We start from the raw sequence: 23,743 nt of genomic DNA, 5'->3' as shown, positions 1-23,743 counted from the left end.
AATAAGTGTGATGATAGGCTATGTACTTATCCAATGTCCTCATTACAGAACAGGCCGGGAATAAATAGCCTATTTTTCTTAATCATCATGTAGGCCTAGTTGGCTAAGACTAGGCTTTACCTCTTTTGAAGCGTGAACAATCTGGCTTAAATAGAGCATGTTTATTTCTTAGATGTTTTGTATGAGAGTTAAAAAATATATAAATATTTTTTTAAATAAATTGAATTGCAATCAAATATCCAGTTGTGTACATTGTAGTCCTAATTCATTATGGGAAGTTAGAAAAAGATTGAAATGCATATCTTGCACTTCAACATGCTATGCAATATATCTTTGAATGGGTGGGAATTGGAAGGTTGCTTTATCATGTCTATCACCTCTGGTCAGGTGAAACAATTGTATGCTTGCTATTAAATAATCTTTATACAAAGGGGTGGGCAGGTACGTAAATAAGTGATGTTTTTGGCGACAGTTTCTGCAGCTGACTGTAGGCTAGGCTGTACAGTAATACAGAGAGGGGTTGGACCACTGTATGTTTGCATGTGGGAGGAGCGCACGCTCAAAGACAAGAGTTCATTTCAGCCATGTAAACATTAGGAGTTTGATCGCTGAAAGAACAAGGCGCACAACTGGAGAGGATCCCAAGCAAGACAGGTAGGTTGATAAACGATATGCTCTATATAAAATGAATTATAACCAAATGCACGTATGCTAGGCTACTAAATAGCCTAGAGTGAATTGCATCATATGGAATGAATATTACAACGTGTGAAGATAATTATTGTGATCTAGGTTGGTATCGCCAATTTATGTTATGTTGCCAGTAGGTCACGTCATTGTAGTTCGACAACAAAATACGTTTTCTTTCATTCACTGTGTAGCCTATAGTCATGGACAGTTCCAAATAGCCTACTTTCCAAATTAAAACATGATCTTTCCCAATATTAAATTAGCAAGCAAAGATGCCTCAGTGGTGAAAGAATACTAGCCTAATACTGTGCACGAAATGATGATATCATGTGAAGATACTTTATTAGAGCCAAGAGAACAGGTTCGTTATCATTCATTGGCAGCATGACGTGGAACAGGAAATACTGTAGACAAGGCACACTTCTACAGGTGATATGTTCTTTTTGAACGTCTAAACTATGCTAACTATACAGTATTTGAATAGAATACGTTTAATGTACAAGCCAATGACGTAGGCTACAGTAGATGTTCAAATGTTTCTTCGTATAATTACATTACATTAATCCAATACCGGCTCATTTCCAATTGCAGCAGGTCTCTGAAAGTCTGGAAATGGCCTTCCATTGAGCTACAAGAGACAGAACAGCTCATGGAACCCTTAAAATTATAATGACTATTTCCATGGTGGAACCCTCACCTCACCCTGGTGCCCCTTTTAGAACATGGTGGTAAGTGAAGGTGGGGGGTGCTGTGTCCTACTAACTAACCAGGGCTGTTCCTGAAAAGTAAATGTTAAATGTGGAGACCTGCTGCTCAGCACACAGACACACCCCCGCCGCAGCGCCCTGTAATCCTGGAACCCAGGCAGTCTCCATACCCTGAAATTATCCACCAGGCACCCACCCATGTGTGGCTAAGCCACCAGGGTGTAACGGAGTGGTTTCAGCCGACCGGAGACCTGCCCATGTTGGTCTTCTAAGGGGGAAGGATAAAGTTACTGCTATGTGCTGCCTGTGAATTATTTTTCCATGTAAAAGAGTAGGAACATGTTATTTGGTCCTATGTCTTGATGGAAGACAGGCTTGACCTTGTTTACAATGCTAATCAAATCAAACTTTGTCACATGCGCCGAATACAACAAGTGTGGACCTTACCATGAAATGCTTCCTTACAAGTCCTTAACTGACAGTGCAGTTGAAGAGTTAAGAAAATATTTACCAAATAGACTAAAGTAAATAATATATTTTTTAAAGTAACACAATAACAGTAACGAGGCTATATGCAGGTGGTACCAGTTAGTTGAGGTAATTTGTACATGTAGGTAGGGGTGAAGTAACTATGCATAGATAATAAACAACAAGTTGCAGCAATGTACAAAAGGGAGGAGGGGGGGGTCAGTGAAAATAGTCTGGTGGCCATTTTATTAAATGTTCAGCAGTCTTATGGCTTGGGGGTAGAAGCTGTTGAGGAGTCTTTTGGTCCTAAACTTGATGCTCCGGTACCGCTTGCCGTACAGTAACAGAGAAAACAGTCTATAACTTGGGTGACTGGAGTCTGACAATTTTATGGGCTTTCCTCTGACACCGCCAAGTATATAGGTCCTGGACAGTAGGAAGCTTGGCCCCAATGATATACTGGGCTTTATGCATTACCCTCTGTAGCGCCTTACGTTCAGATAACGAGCAGTTGCACATACCAGACGGTAATGCAACCGGTCAGGATGCTCTCGATGGTGCAGCTGTAGAACTTTTTGAGTATCTGGGGACACATGCCAAATCTTTTCCGTCTCCTGAGGGCAAAAAGGTTTTGTTGTGCTCTCTTCACAACTGTCTTGGTATGTTTGGACCATGATAGTTCGTTGGTGATGTGGACACCAAGGTACTTGAAACTCTCGACCTGCTCCACTACTGCCCCGTCAATATTAATGGGGGCCTGTTCCGCCCGCCTTTTCCTGTAGTCCACGATCAGCTCCTTTGTTTTGCTCACATTGAGGGAGAGGTTGTTGTCCTGGCACCACACTACCAGTTCTCTGACGTCCTCCCTATAGGCTGTCTCATCATTGTCGGTGATCAGGCCTACCACTGTTGTGTCGTCAGCAAACCTAATGGTGTTGGAGTCATGTTTGGCCATGCAGTCACGGGTGAACAGGGAATACAGAAGGGGACTAAGTACACACCCCTGAGGGGCCCCAGTCAGGAAGTCCAGGATCCAGTTGCAGAGGGAGGTGTTTAGTCCCAGAGTCCTTAGCTTAGTGATGAACTTCGTGGGCACTATGGTGTTGAACGCTGAGCTGTAGTCAATGAACTGCATTTTCACATAAGTGTTCCTTTTGTCCAGGTGGGAAAGGGTAGTGTGGAGTGCAATTGAGATTGCGCCATCTGTGTATCTGTTGGTGCAGTATGCGAATTGGAGTGGGTCTAGGGTGTCCGGGAGGATGCTGTTGATGTGAGCCATGACCATCCTTTCAAAGCACTTCATGGCTACGGACATGAGTTCTATGGGTCGGTAATCATTTAGGCAGGTTACCTTCGCTTCCTTGGGCACAGGGACTATGGTGGTCTGCATGAAACATGTAGGTATTACAGACTCGGTCAGGGAGAGGTTGAAAATGTCAGTGAAGACGCTTGACAGTTGGTCTGCGCATGCTTTGAGTACACGCACTGGTAATCCGTCTGGCCAGCGGCTTTGTGAATGTTGACCTGTTTAAAGGTTTTTTCACATCGGCTACCGAGAGCGTTATCACACTGTCATCCAGAACAGCTGGTGCTCTCGTGCATGCTACTGTGTTGCTTGCCTCGAAGCGAGCATAAAAAGCATTTAGCTCATCTGGTAGGCTCGCGTCTGGGTTTCCCTTTGTTGTCTGTAATAGTTTGCAAGCCCTGCCACATCTGATGAGCGTCAGAGCGAGTGTAGTAGGATTCAATCTTAATCCTGAATTGACGCTTTGCTTGTTTGATGGTTCGTCTGAGGGCATAGCAGGATATTCTTGCGTACAGTCACTGTGGGAACAACGTTATCAATGGACGTATTGATGAAGCCGATGACTGAGGTGGGGAACTCCTCAATGCCATTGGATGAATCCTGGAACATATTCCAGTCTGTGCTAGCAAAACAGTCCTGTAGTGTAGCATCCTCGTCATCTGACCCTTTCCGTATTGAGCGAGTCACTGGTACTTCCTGCTTTCAGAAGGAATCGGAAGGATATAATTATGGTAAAATTTGCCAAATGGTGGTCGGGGGAGAGCTTTCTATGCGTCTCTATGTGTGGAGTAAAGGTGGTCTAGGATTTTTTCCCTCTGGTTGCACATGTGACATGCTGGTAAAAATTTGGTGAACGGATTTAAATTGGCCGACCTTCCAATGCTGTTGCCCCTATTGTTGAGTGAGAAGGAGAGGTATCGGAGAAAGAGAGCGATCACTGCAATAAGAAGAAGACTCGATGATTAAGAGCTCAAATCAAAGAAATTTGAAGAAGGCAAAGTAAATGTGGAAATGTGGGTTGTTTCTAAAAAGGTCTTATTAACAGACAACGATATGTCAACATTCCTCTGTTAGGTAGTACCTCATATTGATTATTGTGCATTTATCTATTCACTGACTGAACTTGATTTAAATCAACCGCATTGATTGGACAGTGGGAAAGGACATACACTGATTCCTGACCTGCCATCATTCATTCCATTAGTGTGTGCTGTGCCGTAAAGCCTTCACAGTGTATGTAAACCACTGTCTAAAAATGCATAATTAACTGCTCTCTAAACATACGTACATATTTTCGAAGCTGCATTTAGCATCATAGTCCACTTAGAGCTCCCCATAAAATGTCTCCTCAAATATGATGATGATGATTGCTTTCCAAACATTTCTAAACTAAACTGCAAAGCTCTTGAATAGTGTATGTTTCTTTCTCTGTGGGAGCTGTGTGTGTGTGTGTGTGTGTGTGTGTGTGTGTGTGTGCATGTCTGTGTGTGTGTGTGTTTAACTGTGTGTGTTTAACTATCCTGAAGTGGGGACATTTTGCCACTCCCCACAAAGAAAAATGCTATTTTAGGGGTGGTTAGGGTTACAATTCGGGTTAGAATTAAGGTTAGTGTTAGGGGTTACGTTGAGGGTTAGGTATAGTTTTAGGGTTAAGGTTAGGGGTTAGGGAAAATAGTATTCCGGATATGACTCTTCACTATGATGAGCTCTGATCTCCACAGGGCCGAGTCACTTCTGGTACTGACTCTGCTTTATTTTTAACACTCCCTTTGATGGTGAATCTGACTAAATAACTGGACAGCTATCATGTAACATGTCATTATGTGGGGCCCAAAATGGTGGCCGCAGTTTCACGACTCCTCTAGAGTAAAATACAGCTTTCATGGCAACTGGGGTGACTCCTCTCTAGAAATAGCTGGTATAGCAAACATAAGGAGAGTGGAGTGCCATCCATTACTCAGTCTGTGAGCATGTGGGATAGGTTTGGCTGCCAGTTTTCCCATCACCACCCATCCCTGTAGACTCAGAGAGAGAACTGGGTGCAGCAGTAGGGACTGGTGGAAAAACAGGCTGTGCTGTGCACACAGCTGGGAGGACCAGTGGAAAACTAGCCTGGTGGAGAGGCTATCTGTTGACCTGCAGGTCAGTACACAGTACAGTCATGCGGAGGACACCATTGTAAAGAAATATCTTCAATCTCATCTGAAAAATATTAGTCAGAGTAAATATGAATATAAATAAATTATAGACTTATATCCACACCTTTACTTACTCATAGAAGCCCTGTAGCATATTTGAGCCCTTATGATGCTCTCTGCACTGTCTGTAACCTTGAGGGACCTGCCAGTGATTAATAGCCTTGAGTGAACCATCAAAACATTGAGTATTGGCCTCAGCGCTACAGAAGGAGAGGAGACAGAGAAGGCTTCTTGACAAGGACATGTTGCCTTTGATGTGGTTACTTGTCTATATCATTTACTGATATAGGATTCCTAATAGAGCTTTGTTCAGAGAGCAACAGTCAGGAAGTAGTTATTGGTTTACAGCCATCCTCTCAGAAGTTTGTTACAGAGAAAGCGAAACATCTGTGAGTCAGGAAGGTGGTGTTCTATCCGAAACGAGCTGATTGCGGTGACCCGTGGAATGTTGTCCCACTCCTCGTCAATGGCTGTGCGAAGTTGCTGGATATTGGCAGGAACTGGAACACGTTGTCGTACATGTCAATCCAGAGGATCCCAAACATGCTCAATGGGTGACATGTCTGGTGAGTATGCAGGCCATGGAAGAACAGGGACATTTTCAGCTTCCAGGAATTGTGTATAGATCCTTACGACATGGGGCCATGCATTATCATGCTGAAACAAGAGGTGATGGCGGTGGATGAATGGCACGACAATGGGCCTCAGGATCTCATCACGGTATCTCTGTGCGTTCAAATTGCCATCTATAAAACGCAATTGTGTTCATTGTCTGTAGCTTATGCCTGTCCATACCTTAACCCCACCGCCACCACGGGGCACTCTGTTCACAACGTTGACATCAGCAAACCGCTCGCCTATACGACGCCATACACATGATCTGTGGTTGTGAGGCCGGTTGGACATACAATGCCATTTTAGAGAATTTGGCAGGAGGTGGCGACTTATGATAGAGAAATGAACATTATCTGGCAACAGCTCTGGTAGACATTCTTGCAGTCAGCATGCCAATTGCACACTCCCTCAAACCTTGATACATGGGTTGTGTGACAAAACTGCAAATTTTACAGTGACATTGTATTGCCCCCAGCACAAGGTGCACCTGTGTAATGTTTAATCAGCTTTGTGATATGCCACACCTGTCAGGTGGATGGATTATCTTGGCAAAAAGAAATGCTCACTAAGAATAGGGTTGAAATACAAATTTGTGGAAACATTTTTGAGAGAAATAAGCTTTTTGTGCGCATTGAACATTTCTGGGATCTCGGGGCGGTAGGTAGCCTAGTGGTTAGAGCGTTGGACTAGTAACCCAAAGGTTGCAAGATTGAATCACCGAGCTGACAAGGTAAACATCTGTCGTTCTGCCCCTGAACAGGCAGTTAACCCACTGTTCCTAGACCAGTTAACCCACTGTTCCTAGGCCGTCATTGAAAATAAGAATTTCTTCTTTACTGACTTGACTAGTTAAATAAAGGTTAAAAAAATGAATTCAGCACAACACGTTGCATTTCTATATTTTTGTTCAGTATAAGATGCATTTTGGAAGCCGGAGATGCACTCGCACCTTTTTAAAGGCGGCAGAAGCTTGTGAAGTGCAGGAGAATAGAAAAAGGCCATTCCTGAAGTCCTCTCACATCATGAACTGAAAAGAGGTAGAGAGCATGAACAGGCAGAGATTATCCCCATTTAAAGTACATTTTACTGGCATCCTTTTTGGTTCATGTCTCCTGTATTGGAATAGTGGAATACTATACCATGCTGTGTTGCATTCTCTTCCTTTTTACTATACCACTCTGTGTTGTGTCGTGCCTAAGAACAGCCCTTAGCTGTGGTATATTGCTCATGTACCACTTCCCCTCGGGCCTTATTACTTAATCATTTTCTCCTTCAGTGTTGTGGTGGGGCGATTTTCCCCGGTGAATGAAACCGTGTTTTGTACTGTCGGGTCAATCTGCCTAAGGCAAAGTTATGACTCCACCGTACAGTTCTTTAAACAGTACACTAGAAGGCTCAGTTGGAACACCAGGATGCAGCCTATTTCAGGTCAGGTGCAAAGTACTCTACTTTGCTATTCAAATTCCGTGAGTAGCCCTCTCTTCTGAGGGACCTGTTCATATCAGTTTGGAAGTTGTATCTAGGGTGGGTAGAGAGACAGCATGTGGACTGTGTTGGCCTAACCATTTGGTATTTTATTAGGATCCCCATTAGCCGGTGCAAAAGTAGCAGCTACTCTGCGCGGGGTACACATGAAACATGACATAATACAGAACAGTTCAAGGACAGAACTACATCAATTAGAAAACCATACATAAAATTGTGCAGTGCTTCCACCTAGTGGGTAAAATGCCTCTAAGAACATGGTCCACCTAAGGAAATATAACACGCCTCTACAGTAAATGAAACAACACAATCTATTCCTTTTAACTTAAGAATAAACACAAACACAAGGTAAAGTTCTGAATTATTATTCCTCCATTTCCTGTATCTCCTAACGTCCATGCAAGGTGGACGACACAAGCAAAGTGACATGGTGTTCAGTGAGCAGCTTCTACACTGTAACTACTTGAGGCAGTCTTGCAGAACATATAGTCTATACATGTGAAGCCTGCATTTAAATTCAGTTTCAACATGGTCTATACGTGTGAAGTCTGCATATCAATTCAGTTTCAATAAACAACTAAACTTAGAAACATGTTATAAACCAACCATTATTATCACCCCCTTTGAGTCACTAAATCAACCCAGATATATACACACTAGTTAGTAAGGACCTGGCACCAGGGTTTAACACCTCAGACCTCACGGATGCTTTAAATGGGGGTCTCCTTCAACACAAAAGAAACAAGAAAAAGGGCTCAGTCCCAAATAAACTCATGGTCCTGTGTCCAAGAATCTGTGCTTTATTCTGGCGCGCGAATGGACACCACTAGTCAACGGACCTGTGGCTTTAGGTAGGACTCTTCAATCAAGCCAGATGCCCTCACTTTGAGAGCTGGATAAGCAATGGGCTGGGCTCTCTTTTCTTAGCTCAAAGAAACCTCCAAGTACAGTGCAGTCGGTGTAATGTGTCTATGCATTGTGTGTGTTTGAACATGTGTGCATGCATTGTATAGAGTCTGTGTGTGTGTGTGTGTCTTTTACCTGGATTGGCAGCTGGTACAATGGGATTGTGTGTTCTTGTGCATCGGGACAAAGCCCCTCTGATTGGTGTCCTCCCTTTATGGGAGAGAGTCCATAGGTTCTAAGTCATTCCACAGACACCCCTCTCGCTCTCTCTCTCCTCTCTCTCCTCCCATCTGTCTACCTCTCTCTACCTATTCTCTTTCCCTCTCTCTCTCTCTCTACCCATTTATGTCTACCTCCCTCTGTCTCTCCTTCCCTCTTCTCTCTCTTTGTTTACCTCCTCCTCTCTACCTATTATCTCTCTCTACCTCTCCTCTCTGGCTCTTTTTTAAGTCTTCCCTCTCTCTGCTCTCTCAAGTCTCAGACCTAGCCTATAGTACAGTGACAGTCTGTCCAGCCAGCACACTTCATACAGCAACTACATACAGATGTACTACACACATCTCTCAACCAATCGCCATTTCCTGTATCTCCTAACATCCATGCGAGGTGGACGACACAAGCCATGTGACATGGTGTTCAGTGAGCAGCTTCTACACTGTAACTACTTGAGGCAGTCTTGCAGAACATATAGTCTATACATGTGAAGCCTGCATTTGGACCGCTCCTGGCAGCTGGGGATATAGAGAGGAGGCTGGGTATATAATCTCAGGCTGGGGAGGACAGAAAGAGAACTACGTTGCCGTGGCGGAGCAAAAATGGTTTGATCAGCGTTCCAGATCCTCCTTGACAGAAGAACAAACTTGCAGTCAAATAAAATCCCCAGGCCTGGGTTCAAATACTATTTGAAAGCTTTCAAATACTTTTGAGTGTTTGCTCTAGTCTGCCTGGAATGCCAGGTGGGTGGGGTTTGTAGTTTTTGGACTATTCTATTGGTCCATTAAGCCATGCAAGCTCAATTAACCACAAATAAAGCAATAGGGTTTCAAATAGTATTTGAACTCAGGTCTGAGAAGTAGGCTGTCTGGTGCAATTGTCAGAGTCACCAAAATAAGAGCCTTCAAAGAGTAAATGAGCCAGTGCTTCTGGGAAATATCCAACTACAAAAGGTTAAAATAAACACTCACGTCAACACCCTAGAGTAGCCTGCAGTTGTAAACACCATAAAGGGCATTTTGATAAAATAAACATTTAAGCTGATAAGCCAGGAATGACTAGTACAGTAAACTCTATCTCCTTCATTTGCTAATCCTACATATAAAGAGTAGTGGAATCACAGTAAACATCTTGAAGTTTCCACCACCTCCCTGCTCATCATTCTAATGAATGTGGTATTTAAAAATGTGGTGTTTAAACCCAAACTATTTAAATCACAGGACAGGAGCTGATAGTTGACGAGTTAGTAATGAAAGGGACATACAGATATAGGATTTTCTAGTTTGATATTTAATTTTATTTCATCTTTATTTAACCATGTTAGCTAGTTGAGAACAAGTTCTCATTTACAACTGTGACCTGGCCAAGATAAAGCAAAGCAGTGCGACAGAAACAACGAATAAACAAGCATACAGTCGATAACACAATAGAAAAAAAAGAAAGTCTATATACAGTGTGTGCAAATGGCATGTGGAGGTATGGCAATAAATAGGCCATAGTAGCAAAGTAATTACAATTTAGCAGATTAACACTGGAGTGATAGATGATGATGATGATGGTGTGTAAGTAGTGATACTGGTGTGCAAAGTAAATAAAAACAATATGGGGATGAGGTAGGTAGATTGGAGGGGCTATTTACAGATGAACTATGTACAGCTGCAGCAATCGGTTAGCTGCTCAGATAGCTGATGTTTAAAGTTAGTGAGGGAAATGTAAGTCTCCAGCTTCAGCGATTTTTGCAATTCGTTCCAGTCACTGGCAGCAGAGAACTGGAAGGAAAGGCGGCCGAAAGAGGTGTTGGCTTTGGGGATGACCAGTGAGATATACCTGCTGGAGCGTGTGCTACGGGTGGGTGTTGTTATCGTGACCAGTGAGCTGAGATAAGGTGGAGCTTTACCTAGCATAGACTTGTAGATGACCTGGAGCCAGTGGGTCTGGCAATGAATATGTAGCGAGGGCCAGCCGACTAGAGCATACAGGTCGCAGTGGTGGGTGGTATAAGGCGCTTTGGTAACAAAACGGATGGCACTGGGATAGACTGCATCCAGAGTAGAGTATTGGAAGCTTTTTTCTAGATGACATCTCCAAAGTCGAGGATTGGTAGGATAGTCAGTTTTATTAGTGTAAGTTTTGCGGAGTGAGTGAAGGCTTTGTTGCGAAATTGAAAGATTTTGGATTGGAGATGTTTGATATGAGTCTGGAAGGAGAGTTTACAGTCTAGCCAGACTCCTAGGTAATTGTAGTTGTCCACGTGTTCTAGGTCAGAACCGTCCAGAGTAGTGATGCTAGGCAGGCGGGTGGATGCGGGCAGCGAACGGTTGAAAGCATGTATTTGGTTTTGCCAGAGTTTAAGAGCAGTTGGAGGCCACGGAAGGAGTGTTGTATGGCATTGAAGCTCGTTTGGAGGTTGGTTAACACAGTGTCCAAAGAAGGGCCAGATGTATACAGAATGGTGTCGTCTGCGTAGAGGTGGATCAGGGAATCACCAGCAGCAAGAGCGAGGTCGTTGATATATACAGAGAAAATAGTCGGCCCGAGAATTGAACCCTGTGGTACCCCTATAGAGACTGCCAGAGGTCTGGACAACAGGCCCTCCGATTTTACACACGCAACTCTAACTGCGAAGTAGTTGGTGAACCAGGCGAGGTAGTCATTTGAGAAACCAAGACAATTAAGTCTGCCAATACGAATACGGCGATTGACAAAGTTAAAAGCCTTGGCCAGGTCGATGAAGACGGCTGCACAGTACTGTCTTTTATCGATGGCGGTTATGATATCGTTTAGTACCTTGAGCGTGGCTGAGGTGCACCCGTGACCGGCTCGGAAACCGGATTGCACAGCGGAGAAGGTACGGTGGGATTCGAAATGGTCAGTGATCTGTTTATTAACTTGGCTTTCAAAGACTTTAAAAGGCAGGGCAGGATGGATATAGGTCTGTAACAGTTTGGGTCTAGGGTGTCACCTCCTTTGAAGAGGGGGATGACCGCAGCAGCTTTCCAATCTTTATGGATCTCGGAAGAAATGAGAGGTTGAACAGACTGGTAATAGGGGTTGCAACAATGGCGGTGGATAATTTTAGAAAGAAAGGGTCCAGATTGTTGTTGGCCGGGGTTGGAGTAGCCAGGCGGAAAGCATGGCCAGCCGTAGAGATATGCTTATTGAAACTTTCGATTATCATGGATTTATCGGTGGTGACCGTGTCACCTAGCCTTAGTGCAGTGGGCAGCTGGGAGGAGGTGCTCTTATTCTCCATGGATTTTACAGTGTCCCAAAACTGGAGTTAGAGCCACAGGATGCAAATTTATGTTTGAAAAAGCTAGCCTTTGCTTTCCTGACTAACTGTGTGTATTGGTTCCTGACTTCCCTGAACAGTTGCATATCGTGGGGACTATTCAATGCTATTGCAGTCCGCCACAGGATGTTTTTGTGCTGGTCAAGAGCAGGCAAGTCTGGAGTAAACTATGGGCTATATCTGTTCTTAGTTCTACATTTTTTGAAAGGGGCATGCTTATTTAAGATGGTGAGGAAATTACTTTTAATATATAGCAGGATATAGCAGGCAGATAATCCTGCAGCAACAGGAAATGTGAATTATTATGTGGATTATATTTAATGGAAATGTTTGTAGGTTTTGATACATTTTTTTGATGGGCAGAATCAAGTCTGAAACTTCAAATTGGAAATCACAAATTTCAGAAGCCATTTTAAACCTCAAATATACTGCACATTTTAAATGTCCTGCATTGCAGGAACGTTCTCCTGCAACAGAGTGATCAGATTAAGCTCCTACATATGTAGCCTACTAGCATTTCACAATGATGACTTCCTTGACATCTGGTATTATTAATTAGTATCTCAGTTTACAACTGTCCTTTTGCTAATGGAATGGTGGTGGATATTAGTGTACTGTACGGCTGCTTGTTGTTAACTGAAGAATGAGAAGAGGTTGTCATGAGTTTCCAACAGACATGTCTGTCTCCAGCCAAATTGAAGACAATGAGGGAACATTAGCCAGTAATTACCCACAGATAGGCATTCCATCCTTCTATTACAGCTCAAGTCTCTCCAGTGTCTTCTTTCTCCTGCATGAAATAAGCACACAGTAAACACCTTTTGAACCAAAATGAAACTGAAATCCTAACCTCTTGTTCTTCTTCAGGGGGAAGACATCTTTGCCTCAGTCAAACTAAATACAGTAGGCCCAACAACAAGGACTAATTCCCATTTATCCAGGCCCCTCAGAGGCACTAGCTGACTTTGGGTGAACCAGAGAGCTCTTCATTGGTGTGTGGACAGTAGACAGTGTTGGACCATGGCGCTCGTGGACCCGACTGCATCCCATCTGGACCCGGGCATGGATGGTGAGAGCGGGGTCCTCGCCAGTGTCTTTGGGGTCCTCCCTAACGCCAACTGCCCCAAACACGGGCAAAACACTCCGGAGGACACGAAACGATGCCTACGCAAGGTCATCGGGCACCACAGGGACTACGTCAAGATCTCGCTGCCAGACGCCAAGGGCAACCGGCTGCCCACGGAGTGGTGGAAGACAGCCATAGCGTTCTTCTACGCCATCTTCAACCTAGTCCTGACCACCGTGGTCATCACGGTCGTCCACGAGAGGGTCCCGGAGAAGGAGAACAGCCCGCCACTGCCCGATAAGTTCTTTGACTACATCGACCGGGTGAAGTGGGCGTTCACGGTCACCGAGATCAACGGCATGCTCCTGGTGGGAATCTGGGTTATACAGTGGCTTTTCCTCAGATACAAGTAAGAGAACGGTTATCTTGGGATATCTGTGTCAAAGGCTATCCCCATGTATGTGAAATTCTAACCAGACTATACAACATTCAGGTTTAACAGTATAAGACAGTGATTGTAGGCTATATGAAGTGCTACAGTATGCTGAACATGACATTTTCATTATTATTATGTCACAGGAGGTTAGTGGCACGTTAATTTGGGAGGAATTAATTGGGGAGGTGGAATGGTATCAAATACATCGAACACATGGTTGGATGCCATTCCATTGGCTCCGTTTCTGCCATTATTATGAGCCGTCCTCCCCTCAGCAGCCTCCACTGTTCTATGTCCAAGAGAAATGTTCCACAGCCCTTTTAACAGTGGCCTGTTTGATGACGTCATTTATTTTCCCTTTGTGTGTTTGTTTCCAGGTCGATTGCAGGTCGGAGGTTCTTCTTCCTGATTGGCACCCTCTACCTGTACCGCTGCGTCACCATGTACATCACAACCCTTCCTGTACCCGGCAATCACTTCACCTGTGCCCCCAAGGTGTGTGTGTGTGTGTGTGTCAGCTGTGGCATGTGAACCACGTCCTGCCGTGATCTCATCCTGGCTCCCTCCAGAACTCATATCGAGCTGCCTGCCATGCTCAATAGCTGCTCATAAAAAAGCCATTTTGGATTCGAACCCTGGAGACACAAACATCATCGCATCCGGTCTTGAGTTCGATTGGAAATATATGCCCCAGGGAATCGAGGTTTTCTGGGTATTGTGGTACAGTGACCTGATGGGAGAAAGATGACGACACTGGCGAGTTTAAATGCAATTTCATTGGATAGGTACAATTCTATCCATTAACACAGGCTCATATTAGCACTTCCAAACATTTACAATTGAAGTCGGAAGTTTACATACACCTTAGCCAAATACATTTAAACTCAGTTTTTCACAATTCCTGACATTTAATCCTGGTACGAATTCCATATTTTAGGTCAGTTAGCATCACCACCACCCACTGGGAATGTGAAATGTCAGAATAATAGTAGAGATAATTATTTATTTCAGCTTTTATTTCTTTCATCACATTCCCAGTGGGTCAGAAGTTTACATACACTCAATTAGTATTTGATAGCATTGCCTTTAAATTGTTTAACTTGGGTCAAACATTTCAGGTAGCCTTCCACAAGCTTCCTACAACAAGTTGGGTGAATTTTGACCCATTCCTTCTGACAGAGCTGGTGTAACTGAGTCAGGTTTGTCGGCCTCCTTGCTCGCACACACTTTTTCAGTTCTGCCCACACATTTTCCATGGGATTGAGGTCAGGGCTTTGTGGTGGCCACTCCAATACCTTGACTTTGTTGTCCTTAAGCGATTTTGCCACAACTTTGGAAGTATGCTTGGGGTCATTTGGAAGACCCATTTGCAACCAAGCTTTAACATCCTGACTGATGTCTTGAGATGTTGCTTCAATATATCCACATAATCTTCCTCCCTCATGATGCCATCTATTCTTTGAAGTGCACCAGTCCCTCCTGCAGCAAAGCACCCCCACAATATGATGCTGCCACCCCCATGCTTTAACATTGGGATGGTGTTCTTCGGCTTGCAAGCCTCCCCCTTTTCCCTCCAAACATAACGATGGTCAATATGGCCAAACAGTTTTACTTTTGTTTTATCAGACCAGAGGACATTTCTCCATAAAGTACGATCTTTGTCCCCATGTGCAGTTGCAAACCGCAGTCTGGCTTTTTTACGGCGGTTTTGGAGCAGTGGCTTCTTCCTTGCTGAGCGGCCTTTCAGGTTATGTCGATATAGGACTCGTTTTACTGTGGATATAGATGCTTTTGTACTGGTTTCCTCCAGCATCTTCACAAGGTCCTTTGCTGTTGTTCTGGGATTGATTTGCACTTTTCGCACATAAGTGTGTTCATCTTTAGGAGACAGAACGTGTCTCCTTCCTGTGCGGTATGACGGCTGCTTGGTCCCATGGTGTTTAAATTTGCGTACTATTTGTACAGATGGACATGGTACCTTCAGGCGTTTGGAAATTTCTCCCAAGGATGAACCAGACTTGTGGAGGTCTACAAATTTTTTTTCTGAGGTCTTGGCTGATTTTTTTTTATTTTTCCCATGATGTCAAGCAAAAAGGCACTGCGTTTGAAGGTAGGCCTTGAAATACATCCACAGGTACACATCCAATTGACTCAAATGATGTCAATTAGCCTATCAGAAGCTTCTAAAGCCATGACGTAGTTTTCTGGAATTTCCCAAGCTGTTTAAAGTAGATTTCCTAATTGTTTTAATGACCAACCTAAGTGTATGTAATCTTCCGACTTCAACTGTGCGTAATTTAGCAGATGGACTTGTCCAGAGCGATTTACGGTAGCGAGTCCATACTTTTTAATATTTTGTTTGTACTGGTCCCCCGTGGGAATCAAACACACAACCCTGGCATTGCAAGTGCCATGTTCTACCAACTGAGCCACACGGGAACATCGTTTGTGTTGCAGTGATGTTACAATGACGTTCTGTATAATGTTCTTTATTCCTCTAACTGAAGCTGCTTGTATTGTCTGTCAAGCTAATCTCTCCCTCCTATCTCTTTCTCTCTCAACCCCCCCCCCCCCCCCCTTATCTCTCTCTCCCTCCTATCCCTCTCTCAGCTGTATGGGGACTCTCACGCTAAGATGCAGCGTGTGCTGACGTTGATCTCCGGCGGTGGTCTGTCCATCACCGGCTCCCACCTCATGTGTGGTGACTTCCTCTACAGCGGACACACCGTCATGCTTACCCTCACCTACCTGTTTATTAAAGAGTGTGAGTGCTGGATAAAATATCACACACACACACACATCTAAATACTGTTCATTATTGATAACTAACAAGTATATCATATTCTCATCTAGGTTAGATTATCTGTTAGGGCAAACAAGGTCCCATAGCTTCGGCATCATGATCTCTGAACATTTTCTGGATTATGTAGTAATGTTACCGGGCAGATATACATTTGGTTGATGGAGGGACATTTTCCAGGTGTGGCCTGATCCTCTATTACAGTGTTTCCCAAACCCTATCTATTACCTTCCCTGGGACTTGTTCAAGAGGATGCAACGTCTGACCTTACTGACGACATACACAACCCCGTGTGTGTCTGTCCCCCCCCCACTCTCTCCTCCAGACTCATGTGTTTATATGGCCATCCACTTAACATTGACCAGATTATAAAATGAAAGGACCTCCTGTGTGTGTTTTGTCTCGTCCAGACTCCCCGCGGACGTTCTGGTGGTACCACCTGATGTGCTGGCTGCTGGCTGCTGTGGGAGTGGTGTGTATTCTGGTGGCCCACGAACACTACAGTGTGGATGTGGTGGTGGCCTACTTCATCACCTCACGCCTCTTCTGGTGGTACCACACCATGGCCAACGTCCAGGTGACATGCTGACACTGTAGGATCTAGAATGATGCTGATACTAGATATAGTAATGGGGTGGCAGGTAGCCTAGGGGTTAAGAGGGGTAGGCCAGTAACTAAAAGGTTGCTGGTTGGAATACCCAACGTGAAAATCTGTCTGTGTCCTTAAACAAGCCATTTAACCCTAATTTGCTCCAGTGGCTCCGTACTACATTGGCTGACCCTGCAAAACAACACATTTCACTGCACCTATCTGGTGTATGTGACCATGTAACATCTTAAAAATAAATGACACATTCTCTTCTCGTCATCCAGGTGAGATCTTGATCAGTCGGCTGCTGAGGGGAGGACGGCTCATAATAATGGCTGGAACGGAACAAATGGAATCCCCTATTCTAGATCACCTATTCCGCTCCAGCCATTACCACGAGCCCGTCCTCCCCAATTATGGTGCCACCAACCTCCTGTGATGTAGATAGAGTAATCGTTTCTCTTCTGGTGGTACCACACCATGGCCAACGTCCAGGTGACATGATACTGTCATGTAGTGGAAGCAGATAGATAATACAGCAGATGATAAAGTAGATTCTTGATGATACTGCAGATGGACTGATACTATCCAGCAGAAACGGCTTACCAGGCTTCAGAACCTTCAAACTCAACTCTGGACCTCGAAACCAGCTCCACTGCATTTTTTTCATTGTTCCCCAAAAATCAGGGACTGATTTAGACCTGGGACACCGGGTGTGTGCAATTAATTATCAGGTGGAACAGAAAACCAGCAGGCTCTGGATCTCGTCGGGTCAGAGTTGAATACTGCTGCTTTAGAATCTTCTTTAAAATATTAATTGAATTACACCCACCAGTGAGAATGAGACAAAGTACAAAAAGTGTCCCTTTTTGACAAGCAGCTTGTTCAGTCTCTACTGCTTTCTCTGTAGACCTATTGGTGGATGAGCAAGAAAACACTGACAATACAGCAGTTTAAAAGGCCCAGTGCAGTCAAAAACTTGATTTACCTGTGTTTTATGTACATTGTGACACGGAGGTTGGAATAATATGTGAAATTATGATAATGCCATTGTAATGTAAGAGCTGTTTGAAAAGGCAGGATGAAATTTCAGGTAATTTTAGTGGGATGTAGTTTTTGCCTGCCTGGTGAAATCACCAGGTGATAAGTTAATAGACCAATAAGAAATGGTTCTAAACCAAAAGTCCCCACAAGAATAGTAAACAAACAATAAATTGACCAACTGGGGACATGATGTTAGTCCCCACGAGGTCAAATGCTATTTCTAGGGGGTTTAGGGTTAAGGTTTGAATTAGTGTTAGTGTTACGTTAAGGGTTTGGGTAAGGAGCTAGGGTTAGGGTAAGAGTACGGGTTAGGGAAAATTGGATTTTTAATGGGACTGAATTGTGTGTCCCACAAGGTTAGCTGTACGTGTGTGTGTGTGCATGTGCAATGCCAGAAGCACTCACACACACTTCTGAACCACCTACCACAGTGTTTATACGACTGAGTACACCCTCATCCTCATCCATTAGGCCTGGCTAGGATCATGATAGATGGCTCTACCCACCCTGTGAGATTCACCTCAAAAGACGACCTTTCTGCATGTTTACATAATGATTAACTTAATGTTAACGTAATGACCTTCATGTTTCAGGGAAATGTTGTGTTAACGTCCCATAGTTCTGTGAATTACAAGTGTGAACGTTTGTTTGATAGCAGTGTCAGCACAACGTGTAGGTTATAGAAGTGCTATAATGTGTTGGCATGGTGTTACTCCCTCTGCTGGTCAAAACTAAGACTGACATCATAATAGGGCCTGACATTTACTATTACAGCTCCTTCACTTGTAGTTGTGTCAATTGCCTGACTGTCAACCATTTCATTGATTATTGAATTGCACAAAATGAGATGTTCTACATATCCATATTACTACTATTGATAAATGTTTATGCCAAAGTCTACCATTGTTTTTGGCTGGTGTCACGGTGCTGACTTTTGCCCTTTCGCCTGCAGTAAAAGCCTCTACCCCGTCCTCTGGCTGGGCAAAGTACTGTAGGATTTTAGTCACTTCGGTGTAACAAGGGCCTAGCCGTGCGGCCCTACCAACCCTTCTATGTATTCGTAATGGCCCTTCGCGTGAGTTGAGTCTGTTCCTTCGTTCACGTTGTCACTCCCTTATTTCCCGGTCTAGTATGGGTCCTTGGATAGATGAGTACTTTATTACTTTGTTTATAGATTCTTCCTATACTCCCTTACCTTGGGTCTTCTTCTCTTATATATCAATACCTAATAACTTATTTTCTGTTAGTTATTATGCTCGTCAGCTAGTAGTCACTTGGAAACTAGTATCGTTATATGTATTGACTTTTCCAAAGATACAGTGCCTTGCGAAAGTATTCGGCCCCCTTGAACTTTGCGACCTTTTGCCACATTTCAGGCTTCAAACATAACGATATAAAACTGTATTTTTTTGTGAAGAATCAACAACAAGTGGGACACAATCATGAAGTGGAACGACATTTATTGGATATTTCAAACTTTTTTAACAAATCAAAAACTGAAAAATTGGGCGTGCAAAATTATTCAGCCCCTTTACTTTCAGTGCAGCAAACTCTCTCCAGAAGTTCAGTGAGGATCTCTGAATGATCCAATGTTGACCTAAATGACTAATGATGATAAATACAATCCACCTGTGTGTAATCAAGTCTCCGTATAAATGCACCTGCACTGTGATAGTCTCAGAGGTCCGTCAAAAGCGCAGAGAGCATCCTGAAGAACAAGGAACACACCAGGCAGGTCCGAGATACTGTTGTGAAGAAGTTTAAAGCCGGATTTGGATACAAAAAGATTTCCCAAGCTTTAAACATCCCAAGGAGCACTGTGCAAGCGATAATATTGAAATGTAAGGAGTATCAGACCACTGCAAATCTACCAAGACCTGGCCGTCCCTCTAAACTTTCAGCTCATACAAGGAGAAGACTGATCAGAGATGCAGCCAAGAGGCCCATGATCACTCTGGATGAACTGCAGAGATCTACAGCTGAGGTGGGAGACTCTGTCCATAGGACAACAATCAGTCGTATATTGCACAAATCTGGCCTTTATGGAAGAGTGGCAAGAAGAAAGGCATTTCTTAAAGATATCCATAAAAAGTGTCGTTTAAAGTTTGCCACAAGCCACCTGGGAGACACACCAAACATGTGGAAGAAGGTGCTCTGGTCAGATGAAACCAAAATTGAACTTTTTGGCATCAATGCAAAACGTTATGTTTGGCGTAAAAGCAACACAGCTCATCACCCTGAACACACCATCCCCACTGTCAAACATGGTGGTGGCAGCATCATGGTTTGGGCCTGCTTTTCTTCAGCAGGGACAGGGAAGATGGTTAAAATTGATGGGAAGATGGATGGAGCCAAATACAGGACCATTCTGGAAGAAAACCTGATGGAGTCTGCAAAAGACCTGAGACTGGGACGGAGATTTGTCTTCCAACAAGACAATGATCCAAAACATAAAGCAAAATCTACAATGGAATGGTTCAAAAATAAACATATCCAGGTGTTAGAATGGCCAAGTCAAAGTCCAGACCTGAATCCAATCGAGAATCTGTGGAAAGAACTGAAAACTGCTGTTCACAAATGCTCTCCATCCAACCTCACTGAGCTCGAGCTGTTTTGCAAGGAGGAATGGGAAAAAATGTCAGTCTCTCGATGTGCAAAACTGATAGAGGCATACCCCAAGCGACTTACAGCTGTAATCGCAGCAAAAGGTGGCGCTACAAAGTATTAACTTAGGGGGCTGAATAATTTTGCACGCCCAATTTTTCAGTTTTTGATTTGTTAAAAAAGTTTGAAATATCCAATACATGTCATTCCACTTCATGATTGTGTCCCACTTGTTGTTGATTCTTCACAAAAAAATACAGTTTTATATCTTTGTTTGAAGCCTGAAATGTGGCAAAAGGTCGCAAAGTTCAAGGGGGCCGAATACTTTCGCAAGCCACTGTATATTATTGTCCACACAATGAAATATTCTTTAGAGCAATCACTTTAACCTATAACCAGGGTCACTTTCTGTTCAGTGAGAGTGTCAGAGGCGTTTGCTCTCCAGATCGTTAATCTGGCCTAGTTGTCAAAGTTTCAAGCTTTTATTAAGTCACTCTGTTTTTTGTCTTATACACGTTATTACAATTCAATGGTTCTACAGTTTCCTAATACATCAATAATGCTCAATCAATCCTTAATGCGCTATACTATGCCAGATAATATTGCAAATGTAAATCGCTTAACACACTTATTATAACTCTTAAACAAAGCAAACACCCATATATTTACCTTGAAGCTCTATTCCCTTGGTCCTTCCCGAAACTGGTCTTTCTTTATAAGAGTAGTAATATTTTTGCAGCCTCCCCTGTTTTATAATACTATAATTTTCTTATTTAGTCCGAATTTCCTATGGTTACACTATTTCCTGCCTACTGTTTAGATATTGATTCCCTTTTATCGACCCGTGGCTACTACGAGGCTTACTTATTTCTGGGCTTTTTCAATCTTGCCAAACTGCAATTGTCACTGACACACCAAAGATGGAACTTGTTGCTCCCAAGAGTTCTCTACGCCTCGCGCTGTTGAGGGGTGAAGTTCTCTCTTTCACAACCTTGTTCTCTTATTCTTTTTATGTGGTGTGAGCTTCCAGTGTACAACACAATTCTTAAGATATACCAGTCAATAGTTTGCTCGTGCCTTGATGTCAAAATAGTCAATACAAACAGAGTATAGTAAAGGTAATATACCTTGTCTGATGATTCTCTATGATGTCCAAATCATATGGGTTGAGGATCATGCCTAGGCACTGATCTCTCCTCCTTTTATACCTCTTTTAGACACTCAGTTAGATTGCACTCCCGAACATCTTCCCTCTATCTTAACACAGGGTGTCATTACATTATGTCCTTGCCACTTTTCTTTGCCGCGTGCTCAAGATTATGTAGCACTTAGTCCAATGTTAGTTCCTTCAGCACTGATGCCCATAAGTATTCTTCCGTTGGGGCGTTGGTTTGGTAGGTCTGTTCATACCACTCCTCCTCAGTCTTCCTGTAGGTTGGTTCTTGTTTAATGCTCAGTACTTGTAGTTCTTGTGCATTTGGCTCCCTCTGCTGGTCGCATGCTGTTGTATCAGTTTCTCCTTTTATTCCCCAGTCAATAGTTGGTCTTAGAGCCCATAAATGTGGCTCTGGATCTGGACCGGCTACTGAGGGAGGGGTCTGATCTTTTTGGGCTTTTGCCACACTGGGTAGTAGGCTAGCGGTTAATAGGTTGGACCAGTAACTGAAAGGTGTTGCTGGTTCCATTCCCCTAGCTGACTAGGTGAAATCTGTTGATGTGCCCTTTGTGCAAGGCACTTAACCCTAATTACTCCTGTAAGTTACTCTTAATAAGAGCATCTGCTAAAAGACAAAAAAATTAAAAAGAGGACTATTTATTCTTCAGTAAGGCTCATCTTTGTTTGTTGTGCTAATGCTCCCGAGTGGTGCAGCGGTCTAAGGCACTGCATCTCAGTGCAAGAGGCGTCACTACAGTCCCTGGTTCGATTCCAGGCTGTATCACATCCGGCCGTGATTTGGAGTTCCATAGGGCGGCGCACAATTGGCCCAAAGTTGGCCGGGGTAGGCTGTCATTGTAAATAAGAATTTGTTCTTAACTGACCACTACAGTCATCCTCTGCACCTCCATGATCATGGCCTCTGTGAACGGCAGGCTGCCTTTATCAGTGAGAGACGGGACCCTGTCTGGGCCCACCACTGCATCGATCTCCGCCTGCACCCTCTCTGTGGTGTGAACGGGTACAAATTACATGGAAAACATTATTACAAAGCAACGAGCATTGGGAAACAGGACACTGGATATGTTACACATAGCATTATGATTGGGTACTGTACTTCATCATGCTTCAACAAGGAGTTCTCTTTAGGCTCCATTGAACTGGTCCTCCACACCCCTCTTTCTGATGTAGTACCTTGGATATCTGGATACACGACCATGTAGAGCATCATCCACAGCACTGTGTTGGTGGTGGTATCAGTACCAGCGATTTGAAGTCTCATGATGTAATGCTCACGTTTAAGTTGTCTGTTGTTTTTGTTGACAGGCCCTGCGGTGCTCGCCCAACAACTACCTCACCAACACCTGGTGGAACCCCGTGTTCAACTTCTTTGAGAGGAACGTGCAGACCCAGGTGCCCTGCTCCTTCTGCTGGCCAATCACCTGGCCCCCTGCCTGCCTTAAGAACTCCTGTAAGAAGTACAGTGCAGTGCAGAGCCTGCGGGAGGAGTAGGGAGAAGGGACTCCACCCCAGTTCAGGGTCCTTTGAACACCCCAACCTATTTTGTATTCATGCAGGATTTATGCTCTATTATGTGATTTCAAGTATTATTGTGAAGGATAGTTGAAGTTTGTGAGGAAATGGTCATATAGGGAAAGTATGTGAGAAGAATAACATAGTCCACATTGGGTCCTTGTGTACTTCACCACTACAATGTATGTTATTTATGAGGTCAGTTTATTTGAAAATGTTCTTTATTCTTGTGAATGTTACTGTAACAAACTCAACTGAAGTCAACATGTTGCGATGTCATGCAGCGCTTTGCCACTGGCTTGCAGCTTTACTCAAAACTCCAACATAAAAATTGAATTTTATAGAGCTATACATTATTACGTTTACATCAATTAGATTGAATGAATATTAAGTACTTTAAAAATATACTTTCCAAAATGTGCCTTTAAATACAAATGCATGCAATTTTAAATTGCAAACTTTAAGATGTTTGTTTTCAATGTTTTATATTGTGTATTAATTTAATTAGCATTTAGTCTTTAGTCTCATATGATTGTGTGTCCTAATGTACCATCATTTATACCTTCAGAATAAAAAAACAACACGTTGACTTCAGTTTTGTCCAAAGTGCAGATACTAGGAGAAGTATGAAGCTC

At 43.5% G+C, this 23,743-nt stretch overlaps 1 protein-coding gene across 2 annotated transcripts; it reads left to right on the top strand.

Moving 5' to 3' along the window:
- The first annotated feature begins 407 nt into the window (after window positions 1–407).
- On the top strand, window positions 408–23,698 carry LOC110498629 (phosphatidylcholine:ceramide cholinephosphotransferase 2-like). 2 transcript variants are annotated; one of them, XM_036933803.1, is made up of 6 exons: window positions 408–654; window positions 12,748–13,355; window positions 13,760–13,877; window positions 15,993–16,146; window positions 16,593–16,654; window positions 22,902–23,698. In XM_036933803.1, exons 2-6 carry the CDS (start codon window positions 12,901–12,903, stop codon window positions 23,085–23,087), a joined length of 975 nt encoding a protein of 324 aa, XP_036789698.1. In that variant the 5' UTR covers window positions 408–654; window positions 12,748–12,900; the 3' UTR covers window positions 23,088–23,698. The 2 variants fall into 2 exon arrangements, with proteins under 2 accessions (XP_036789698.1, XP_036789697.1); XM_036933802.1 differs by having other exon boundaries at window positions 500–654; window positions 16,593–16,759.
- The last annotated feature ends 45 nt before the right edge of the window (window positions 23,699–23,743 follow it).

Source organism: Oncorhynchus mykiss, chromosome 10 (genome assembly GCF_013265735.2).
Source record: "Oncorhynchus mykiss isolate Arlee chromosome 10, USDA_OmykA_1.1, whole genome shotgun sequence".
NCBI classification, from domain to species: domain Eukaryota; kingdom Metazoa; phylum Chordata; class Actinopteri; order Salmoniformes; family Salmonidae; genus Oncorhynchus; species Oncorhynchus mykiss.
This window is presented reverse-complemented; position numbering and strand designations above follow the sequence as displayed.